This window comes from Gobio gobio (genome assembly GCF_949357685.1).
Source record: "Gobio gobio genome assembly, chromosome: 2".
NCBI classification, from domain to species: Eukaryota; Metazoa; Chordata; class Actinopteri; order Cypriniformes; family Gobionidae; genus Gobio; species Gobio gobio.
Window position 1 is genome coordinate 5857018 of NC_137098.1, and position 12160 is coordinate 5869177.

General features: G+C 39.0%; 1 protein-coding gene across 4 annotated transcripts in view; it reads right to left on the reverse strand.

Annotated features, from left to right (window-relative positions):
* csnk1g1 (casein kinase 1, gamma 1) overlaps window positions 1-12160 on the reverse strand; it is a 100989-nt gene that overhangs the window by 41173 nt on the left and 47656 nt on the right. For all 4 annotated transcript variants that reach the window (XM_079810382.1, XM_079810384.1, XM_079810383.1 and 1 more), the window contains exons 5-8: window positions 5946-6097; window positions 5615-5849; window positions 1407-1492; window positions 1236-1320 (exon numbers count right to left, since the gene is read on the reverse strand). In XM_079810382.1, the coding sequence (XP_079666508.1) occupies window positions 1236-1320; window positions 1407-1492; window positions 5615-5849; window positions 5946-6097 (558 nt within the window). The remainder of the gene's footprint in view (window positions 1-1235; window positions 1321-1406; window positions 1493-5614; window positions 5850-5945; window positions 6098-12160) is intronic.

Consider the following 12160-nt stretch of genomic DNA (forward strand, 5'->3'; position numbering starts at 1 on the left):
CATTATTAAAAATGTAAAATAGCATTTAAGAATAAATATATCAGAATAATAATAATAATTATAATTTTATTTTACTAGAAAACTTATTTTACAAAAAAAAAAAATTATGGGTTACCTGTTAGTATGCAGACCGCCTATGACAAAATCATTAGAAAGGTTTAAGGATTTATTGTAAAAAAAAAATATATTATAAAAATCTGTGCTTTTTATCTGTAATATCAATTTCTTAAAGTCTATGTCTTTAATATGAAATATGAGCCTCTTATGTATCCACTGTGGGGATTAAAACTCCTCTACATTGAAGAAAAACGTATGGATTGTCAAACTTTTGGGTCGAAAATAAGAAGAAATACTTCTAAATAAATGTATAATTCATACTGGAAGCCAGAGGGCGCCCTTGAGCAGAAACGCCACATTTGCCTCAGAAGAAGTAATCATTTGTTTGTTTCCAGGAAATCCCTTCCCTATGGGAAATCCCTAAAGTGAAGCGCACTGTAGGCTGAATAAAACGAAGATAGAATCACTTTAACTGATTAATAATAAACATGAAGATAATACTTCTGCGACAAGCTATGGTGTATTGAGTTCTTCAAGTCTTCTCAGGTATTTATTTTTCATAATAATAAAGTATTCAGTGCTGACTGACATTCTGTGATAAGAAGCCACATCAGCTCGACTGACTATATGAAGTGAGTTAAAACGTATTTTGTTGGACAACAGGTTTATGAACACTCCACACTGCTAGTTTGTGAAGATGTTTGACGCGTTGCTTTTTCAAACGCACATTATAAGCGACTCAAACTCGCAGTGCTTTCAGACGGAGCAGCGTTTACTCCTGATCACTCTTCACTAACACACTGGGCATTTATTTATTTTATAAAAATCACAGCCATTGCACTTTCATAATCGCACATAAGCCAAATCGTGATTGCGGTTCGATTTCGATTAATAGTGCAGCCCTACCTTGAATGCATGAAAACCTGTTATAGCAACCTTTAAAATAGCATAATACGGGCACATTAAAGCCACATTTGACTTCTGTAATGTCATGTGCCATTGGCCACATGTCAGCAGAAAGAGCAATTACAAAAGACAAACACGGTTTCCTTTAGAATAATGTGCACAAGACCAGAAACATGCATTAAGAAAGAAAAAGTGGACAATGTTAATTTCATGTTGACTCTTAGATCAGCTGCTGCAAGTGAAGCACATGGCGTCGCTTCAGTGGGTCTCACCGGGAAAGTTCTCACAGAGGACTTCAATGGGAGTGTTTCGCTTCGTGTCCCCGATCTTCTGGTAGCGCTCCTTTAGTGTGTCAGCCTGCGCAGCACAAAACAACAGCAGCTCATTTTCCAGAACATAATTAGTAACAGTTTTACTGGCGTTAACACACTGGTTCAACATACTTTCAGTCCCTGCCAAGGGAGACTACCCCGGAGGAAATACATGAACATGTGACCCAAGGCCTCAAGGTCATCCCTCCGACTTTGCTCTGCAAGAAAGAAAAAAAAAGGTCAATTATGTAGAAAATAATGACGTTGGCTGAACAGTAGAGTTGGGAATCATAAGGAATTCGACCATTATGGTTGCGATTTGATTGCCGTAACTATTCTGTGACTTTAAAGGGTTAGTTCACCCAAAAATGAAAATTCTGTCATTAATTCCTCACCCTCATGTCGTTCGACACCCGTTAGACCTTCGTTCATATTCAGACACAAATGAAGATATTTTAGTGTAAAGCTGATGCTGAGAAAGGCTTCAGATAGGCCTCCATTGGCATTCAGTACATTTACACTCACAAGACCCATAAAAGGCACTTAAAACGTCATTACAAAGTCCATCTCACCACAGTGACTCTACAATAATTTTACAAAGCGACGAGAATAGTTTTTGTGCGCAAAAAAAAAAATCAAAATATTGACTTTATTCAACGTCTTCTTGTCTTCCGTGTGTGCCTCCACGACGCATGCGCGAGAATATGACGTAGCGCCGGCGTTCGGGAATCCATGAAATGCACACTTAAGCTCCATTTTGAGAACTACGCCGAGACCTAAAGCACGATCGCTGTAGAATCCAACAGCTTAGACACGCGCGTCTTCCTCTGCTTGTAAACAAATCGCTTCTGGCTCATGTGTCCGAACGCCGGATCTGTGTCATATTCTCGCGCATGCGTCGTGGAGGCACACACGGAAGACAAGAACAAGTTGGAAAAAGGTGTTATTTTGATTTTTTTTGCGCACAAAAACTAGTCGTCGCATCGTAAAATTATTGTAGAGTCACTGTGGTGAGATGGACTTTGTAATGACGTTTTAAGTGCCTTTTATGGGTCTTGTGAGTGTAAATGTACTGAATGCCAATGGAGGCCTATCTGAAGCCTTTCTCAGCATCAGCTTTACACTAAAATATCTTCATTTGTGTCTGAATATGAACGGAGGTCTGACGGGTGTCGAACGACATGAGGGTGAGGAATTAATGACAGAATTTTCATTTTTGGGTGAACTAACCCTTTAAGTGCTCGTTTCAAACCCATAAGTCTAATGGTGCCTTCACACCGGACTGACACGACACGAATTGAACGTTTGATGCGTGATTCGCACGAATGGCGCGAGTTGAAAAATCTGAACTTTGGTGGATATTCGCACCGAGTTAACCAATCAGGAGATTGATGTAGTAGTGACAACATTGAGGAGAAAATCATATTGTTTATATTAATCATATATTAAAGAGCACCTATCATGGCATTTAAAATGTTCCAAATATTGTTTTAGAAGTCCCCAACAACAGTTTTGCATGCATGCAATGACAAAAAAAGACTTTCGTTTTCTTATAATATGCATTTATTTTTACCTGTTTTGACAGCGATTCTCAAATGATTCCTTTAGTGATTCACTTTTCAAAACCCCGCCTTTACGTGACGCTAATCTGCGCTGATTGGTCCGATGACCCAGTCAGTTGTGATTGGTATAGTCTGTGCAGATATTTTCAGAAACGGAACGCCCATCAAAGTCTTATAGTGACAGTAATTTGTTAATATGTGTCAGGAGTTATGAATATGAAAACCGCGTCGGTACCGTTTGATTGTAATATGAGTCTCAGATGATCTCATTCATAAAAAAACTCCTCTATTCTCCTCACGAAGACTCGCGACAAATCAACATCCCTCAGGGCTTTTAGTTCAAAAGTGTGCAGATGAGGAGACATATTGATAGATTCTCATATGTCTGTGTCAAATTTCTAAACAGAGGAGTATTTTTTATTCAATACTTCCTCAAAATGATTGAGTCTCTTATGTGTTGTTTTCAATTCATCCTGGCAGCCAGAGGGCGCTCTGTGCACATGTAGTCCATATATGGTACAGACAGACGAAGAAGATACCATGTGCCATAATAGAAGTCCATAATAAAAGCTTCCTGAGATCGCGAAACATGCAAATAGAGACATTTGAAGACTAATAAACACACAATCGCGACGATGTATGGTTTGTCTTCAAGCCACTTAGTCTTCAAATGCTCATCCTTGGGCAGATGAGAAATTTGCTTTTGAGTCGCACTTCAGAACAGCGTCTCGTCGCCATGATGTTTTCTAGTTTTCACTGGCGTCTTGGAGCGCAATAAGTGGGCGTATCGTATTCAAATAACTTGACGTCATCTAGTCAGAGAAAAAGCTTCGGTCTTCTAACGATTCTTAAAAATGACTCCGAGTCGACTCTTACTTTTGAAAGAAAATAACTATATATACGGTGCACTGTCATATTTCAAACTATGCAGGATGTTTTCGTTCACTTAGATCTATGTTACACACTGCATGAAAGGTACATTTCAAAATTCCATGATAGGTGCTCTTTAATATCTGGTTCAGACAAGTGTGCATATGATTATCACTAGGGGTCTCAATGTACACGTATTCGTACCGAACCGTTTGAGTACAGGGCTTTCGGTTCGGTGCACGTGTCCTAACGGTTTCTGAATGCAATCTTTAATGGTTAACAGTCGCTTGTTTTAAGCGCGGAACACTTCAATCCGAGTTCCCACACATATATATTAAGTATTCAGTCCATTTTTATCACGAAATTCAAACGATAAATGCCGTTCTGACGCTCTTTGTGGCGTGACTGAAGACTGATCACAGTTCAAGCGGCAGCGCGATCATCTGTGAGCGCGATCGATCATCTCTTCCTAAAGAATAAACATGAATGAACATCTGAAGGTATGTTGAGGCTACATTAGAACTTATTGTTACAAATCATATGTGGTGTAATCACTCAATCAGTGTTTCAACGGCGGAAAGACGTCAATAGAACTGTGAACTAAACTGTCATGTAGCATCACATTTACCTCAGGCAGTCATTCAGTGTCCACAGACTTTTATTCACTAGAGAAATCAACTCTTCCACTAAATATATGCTCTATATTAGCCGTTATATTAATTCTACTGAACCTGTTAGTGATGTCTTGATTATTTCAATTATGTTAAATAAACCTGTCATGAAAATGACAGCCACTGTGTATAAATGATTATTTTTCAACAACGAATTGGAGAAAAAAAAAAAGTATAATTAGATTTAGAAGTTATTGCAAAAACTTATGTGAAGTTTACATGTTGGCATACAATGTGTTATTTGAGTGTTGATTATTTTCCCTAAAAATAAATAGCAACTGAATTTGGGCTAATAGTTTGGGCTCTGTTGTTAACCTTTAATATTACTGTGTGATTAAGGGCTCCCTATTGATTACAGCAATATCTTCAATAAACTTTTAGTTATAGTTTATGTAAGAGCCACGTAAGTACTAGTTCATCTGAAATAATAATTTAGTTTAAAAACAGTAAAAAAAAAAAATTCATAAGAAATGTATTGGTTTAAAATGCATAATTTAGTATTGTTTAGATCTGATAACATTTCAGTATTTTGAGCTTCCAGTCAGATAGCACTACGTCATAGCATTGGATGTAGTTCGTTTTTAGTTTGAAGTTAGAGACGTTGGAAGCAACACAGTTTTTTGACCGTGCGTACCATGTCTATGTATAATAACATTTTTTGGAAGTAAACATTTAAAAAGACGACTGTTTGGTTTGCTCGTGTTTCAAATACTGGTTGCAGTTAGACTGACTTCAAAATGTGGTACAGAAGAAATAAAAGCAACTAGGTGCCACAACAGTTTAATTAATTTAAGGACAGGCACTTTTTTCAGTAAATAAAAATAAATAAAAAGCAATTTTGTAAAACTGCTGTACCGAACCCGTACCGAACTGTGACTTCAAAACCGAGGTCCGTACCGAACCATCAATTTAGTGAACCGTTACACCCCTACAGTTCATGAATTCTAGTCTGTGGAATGCGCCACTTCCTGTATTTTGCTGGTTACTTGACACGGGTAAATTGCAGGATTAAAAAAAATAAAAAAAAATAATAAAAAAAATCAAGAACTCAAATTTAGTAGAGGAATCATGTCAGCCCTAGACGGAGATGCTATAGATTCAATGCAAGATGTTTCTGTAAAAGAACTGGTTCATGATCCCCAACCCTATTAAACAGCCAATCAAGAAGCCACAAAAAGCGTGACATTTAATGTTTAGTCCACTTCAGGAGCAGACTAGGGAGGTATCCAACACTTACCTTTCCCTAAGTGTGTATTAATAGACATGTATCGAGCTGTGCCCGTAAGGCTCTTGTGCTCCCGGTAAGGAATGTGTTTTTTGGTTTCTGGGTCAATGTATTCTTTCGCAAGGCCAAAGTCTATGATGTGAATGATGTGCTCCTTCTTGTTTCCTTGCCGACCGATGAGAAAGTTCTCTGGCTTCACGTCCCTATAGATGAGGTTTTTCGAATGCACATACTCCATGCGGGAAATCTGGGGAATTGAGCAAAGGATGCGAATTACACACTCGCACTGCAAAGCATCGGAACGACTGCACACATGCACTTCTCACCCAGGTGACACACTCACCAGCTGAATGGCGATCATCAGGACGGTCTTGAGGGAGAATGTTCGGTCACACAGGTCAAAGAGATCCTCAAGACTGGGGCCGAGCAGCTCCAGAACCATGGCATTGTATTTCCCACAGGGCCCGAAATAGAAGACCTGAGGCAGACCCTCTACTATAAAAAACACAACAACACAGAGCATTAACTACACTAGTCATGACATTCGGTCCTTAAACGTTTCACCACCAGCGTTTTTGAATATGCAATAAATCAATTGAAAGAACAAAAAAGCTTTATTGTAGCTTCATGCATTCTTTTTTGAATGTGGGCAAGTTTCATTAAAAGCAACATTTGAACAAAAAGCTGAGAAATTTTTTTTCTCTCTAAAAACTGCAATGTGCATAAGCAATGATCAGGAGATCCTGCAATCTTTCAGAAGATGTGTAATGGCGCCCCCTATCGTATAACAGCAAAACACGGAAAGCTGGGGAATTCTGTCAATGGCGGGGAAAGAGTTAAAGGTCAAATGTGTACTTTTTAAATGAAATTAAGACTAGATATGGATTAAAGGGGTGGTTGGTTATGATTTGACTTTTTAAACTTTAGTGAGTGTGTAATGTCGCCGTTTAAGCATAAACAACATCTGCAAAGTTACAACGCTCAAAGTTCGAAGCAAAGCGAGATATTTTATAGAAATCGCTTTTTAAGGACTACAAAAACGGCTGGCAGGGACTACACAAGATTCCTCACGGGTTAGTGACATCACTAACCCTGACATTTACATAAACCCCGCCCCCGGGAACACACAACAACGGCCATGTTGAGAAGAGGAAGAGTTGTGGTAGTCGAGTACATTTGGGAGTTGCTCAAGCTGTCGTCCGTCTTTCACGTTTATTGCGAACCCAATGTCATAAAAGCAAGACGCCAACATAAGTCATAACCGTAGTTAAACTAAACTATACCTGTTCTCTCTTCATGCAGCAGATATTCTCTGGCTCATCTCACAACAGTTCCCAGATTAGTTCCTAATCAATGACTTGAACTAATAAATTCATCAACGAACCACTCAGAAACGTCCTGTCTTATTCTACATGCTGTCACTTCTTCTTGAGTCTCTCCATTATTGTCCGACTGCGGTTTGAACATAAAAGGCTGAACAGTTTCATACATTTTCAGTGCGTGTCTGCATGAGGTAATCAGAGCTGCTAACAAAAGCTCTTGAGGCTCCGCCTTCTTCTAGAATGGGGGCGGGAGCAGCAGCTCATTTGAATTTAAAGGTACACAAAAATGGGGCGTCACCACTGATCTATAAAGAGAACTGGATTGCTCATGACGTCATAAAAAGTGACGTCCATATTGGTATTCCCTCGTAAGTTCACGCGTTCTATTGAATGAATAGGACATTATATGATTTTACTGAGAAAACATTGCCTAAGGAGACACCGTTTTCATATCTAAAATCTCCCTGTACATTCTTACATCACAAACGCCCTAAACATGTAAATGGTTATTCGTTTATAGTCAGGAATTTCCCCAGCTGATTAAAAAGTTACGTTCATATTCATTACAGTAGTAAACATCAGCTTGACGCGTGGACGAGACACTTCCGCGTATGTATTACATCTGTCAAAGCATGCATTTTGAAATCAGAATAAAGATTTATGCCTTGTAACCTGAAATCGCTGTTGCGTTTATGCATTTATGTATGCATGTTGTGCTGTAGTATTGTTTTTATTCATACAGTAGGCTAACTGCAAATGTTCCAACAATGATTTTGTTAACCATCACTTAAATAATTAATCATCATTTAAATAATATGTTTAAATAATTAATCATCATTTAAATAATTAACTGCTTCAAATTGCGCAACATGGCATAACTTACATACACTTATATGGAATACTTATACTCATATGGAAACTGTAAACGGCACAAATTTGCGCTGTCTTTAAGAGTCTGAAATAGACGTTGCTCAATCAGGAAATAAAATACACACATCATAACGCAGTACACACACCCACATTAACCATTTCAATAAGTGACTCATCCTCTCCGAAAAGACCATAAACATTACAGATACCATCTGAAGTAACTATTAATTTACACACATATATCGTAAAACTAATCCTGTGAGACTGAGACGCTGCAAATCGTGTGATTTTAGATCAATGTTTTTGCTGTACGTCAATGATGCCCTCTGCTGGTAGGGAATAGTAAGATGGCCGCTCGAGCACTTCTGATGAGAGTTTAGAACGTGTTGTGAACTTTCATCTTCTAAAGTGTAGGAAACTCAGAAGATGAAGAGCAGGAGACTTCGGGATCAAACAGAAGTTATTATTTTAATGAGAACTCGCTGTGCTGCAGGTCGTCCGAAAACAGTCTAACTTAACAGTACAAAACAATGCAATTTATCTACATTTCAGGGGGAGGGATTATACAGCAGGGGAGGAGACACTCTGAACAACACACTGCAAATGTTGTATAGGTAAAAAGGACACACCCTACATAACAGTCACTCGTCCAGATTCAATCAGCATAACAGTGTCATTCAAATGCATAGATGCTAATCCAATCACTCAGGCAGTATTGCTCTAAACTTGTCATGGTAAATAGTCAGGAAGTGCATAAAGACAAAAGACTTAATGTCTCAAACACTTACACGGCCTGACGTAATCTCCTTAGAATTTCCTCAAGTTTACTTCAAAATGTAAAACACAAATATAGATAATGTTTTCAGTTATATTCTATTACATTGGAACCTAGATATAACAATGTATACATTTGTAATCTTACAAACGCGATGAGCAATCCAGTCATTTATATAGATCAGTGGGCGTCCCTCAAAAAGTGACAATTTTACCATGCTATAATATATGATCTGTGGGGTATTTGAAGCTAAATTTTCACATACACACTCTGGGGACAGACTTATTTTACATCTTGTAAAAAGGGGCAATATTGAACGCATTTTGCACCAGCTGCATAGTCGCACTGTGAGAACTATGAATATGTAAATGAAACTGGCATTGCCCCAAGTCACTTTGAACACTTGTGATCCCACACGATTATGCCAAGAGACCAGAATTAACAAAATTAGCGAAACATCAGCAAAATTGGCCCAGTGTCTGTTGTCAATAGTGTAGTTAGACATGAAGCACAAACCAAGCACTCACATGACCAACTTGAACATGAGCTAAATCTGCATGGGGAAATCTGCATCTGCTTTTCCCTCCCATCCATTGCATGGATTCCTATTGCAATGACTGGATTTCGCCCGCAAAAATTTGAAGCCGCACGAGTGCCCGAAACCCAATGATTAATAGCCAACACAAACACATGCACGTGTCTCTGAACCGTGTGCATCTTCTGAGGGTGATGTGGGTAGTTGTGGGCAAAGCCTCCACTGCTCATTGTGTGGTGGTGTTGTAACGCCCCTGAGAATAGAGCGCACTGTTGGCCTGCCGATGAATCATCTTGTGTTCAGACTGCACATAACACACATTCAGTTGTTGCTTTCCATCTCCGCTGATTAACACTTTCACAAGCTTTCCATCAGCACTCCACTGCTAGATCCTGCGGGAACGTGTGTGAGTGGGAATTCAAAGAGTGGGAGGAAATTCATATAGTAATACATATGGAAATGTAATGTATCTCTCAAAAAGTGGCATATTATATAATGAAATATGAAAGAAACAGTTGCATTAGTCATAAAAAGTGATTATTGCTGCATGGAATCCACTTCCAAAGATTGCACGTAGAAGAGCGGATTCAGAGAGAACTTGAAAAAAGTGTTGTCAGAAATGTTTTAAATAATACAAATTTTGTTAAATGCCAAATATAGTTGAAAATAATTTGGGTCTTCTTGGATTCATTCGGAAAAAGGATTTATTTTAAATTACCCAAGACCCGAAGCCACTAATACCGAACCCGACCCATGTCCGAGCAACTTGGGTCTCGGGTAGGGATGCACCAATATGAACATTTTGGCCGATAACCGATAATTCTTTATATTTGAGAGCCGATATATTGGCCGATGAATCTAAATCCAGATTTTTATATAATTTTTGAGAGCCTGATTAATTCAAGTCAACTTTATTTAAATAGCGCTTTTTACAATGCAGATTGTTTCAAAGCCGCTTAAGCCACAGTGTTAAACAGGAAAATAATGCAACCGAATTTTATTCGGCCGTCCGGAGAAAACGTTGTCATCAGCTCATTTCAATTATCATAGTTCAAGATCAGTAATTTAGTTTATATGGTTAATTTAGTTTACTAATTAGATTTATTTGGATATGTAGTTGAAAATTGTATTTATTTATTTTGTGTCCCCAACTGAGCAAGCCAAGCCAGAGGCGACAGTGGCAAGGAAACCAAAACCCCATCAGGTGACCTAATGGAGAAAAATAAACCTTGGGAGAAACCAGGCTCAGTCGGGGTGCCAGTTCTCCTCTGGCCAATTAACAAACAGCGTATGATTATTATTCTGGCAACTTTACAGGTCAGAGGTCATAATAGATCGGTATATTCGAAAAGATCAGAGGCAATACGCCGGAGACGGGTTTATTGAGGATGATGTGTCGATTAATTAATTATTAAATTGCAATATTTCAAGCAATTTAAAGCCATCATGGTGAACAGTGCGCATCTGAAGTGTCTCAGCTGAAGGAAATAATTATCGGCTTTAATGTAATCGGCCAAACTTTCTTATTGGGCTGATAATGATAACATTAAAAATTAACTTATACGGACTACCGGCACATCCGGGAACTTAACTGTTAATTTAGTCAACGCCCCTTTTTAGGGGAAAATAAACTAGACTTCCCATAGACTTCAATACAAAATAGCGGCACAAAACAACGTCCGTACACAGTCGATTCAGCGGTTTGGATCGCCAAATTTCAGCAGTTTGGCGGTTTGACACGTGATCCGAATCATGAATCGACTCACTGATTCATAACGCTTCGAAGCTTCATGAGGCCGTATTTTGAAATCGTCATCACTATAGAAGTCGTTATTTAGGGTTTTTTTGCGCACAAAAACTATTCTCGTCGCTTCATAAAGTTATTGCAGAACTACTGTAGTGAGATGGACTTTGTAACGACGTCTTTAGTGCCTTTTAAGGGTCTTGAGAGTGTAAAGTGCATTGTGCCAATGGAGGCCTTTCAGAGCCATCAGATTTACACTAAAATATCTTCGTGTTCGAATATGAACGGAGGTCTTACGGGTGTCGTACGACATGAGGGTAAGTAATTAATGACAGAATTTTAATTTTTGGGTGAACTAACCCTTTAATAGGAATTGTTGCATTCATTGCAGGAAAAAAAAGCTTCCATGGAGGCCATGAACCAAGTGCAGGTCTTCCAGTCAGTGCTCCAATAATACGCCATCTGCCAGCAGCCAGTTTGAGAGAGGTGCCACCTACGCCCGCTCAAACACCGATGTCTGACTGGAGAAGAGAAACCATGTGACTTAACTGCCTCCAGTTCACATACACAGCTCACTTCTGCCACGCTGCACACTTAAACAACCCCCCCGATCAGCCGGAGAATCAAAAGACGAGTCCAGGGCGCTGGATTTACCATGCCTGAGCTGGTTGATCAGTAGCCAAAGCCATTCCCAGCCAAACTCAGAGATTCAAGTCCCGATGCCAAGGCACACGGAGGAGTATCAGAGTTCAACACGACACGGCTACACATTAACCACACACACACAAGAGAGAACTCGACTGTTCTTTCTAGAGGAAGAGACAGCAGTGTGACCTTCGTTTGGCGGTGTTCTGCCAGCATTATGGGAAATTATGATGTGTACAAGAAGCTGTTAAACATTAATGGTTCATAAGGAAGTATTTTCAAAAGGAAGTCAGAGTAAGGGTCATTGTTATTAAAGATAGCGATTAATATTGATGAGTCATCTTCTACTAAAAGTTTTACCATTGTTTTGGAGTGTGTACTATGATAAGACCATTCTTGGAAGCACCATAAGTCTTGCAAATACCACAGTGCATTATAGTTGTAATGATATTCAAACCGAACCGTGATACACCACCCACGGTACGTACTGTGATACACTCCCCAGCCCTGGACCATTGTTGAGCTTCACCTCACTTTACCTAGACACAAAACTACATTTTCTTTGACATTTGATTAACTGTTTGAGAATACACATGAAAATGCACTATCCAAACTTAAAGGGCTGTAATTCAAGAATGCTTTGGAATATAGACCAAAGTTTGGTCTC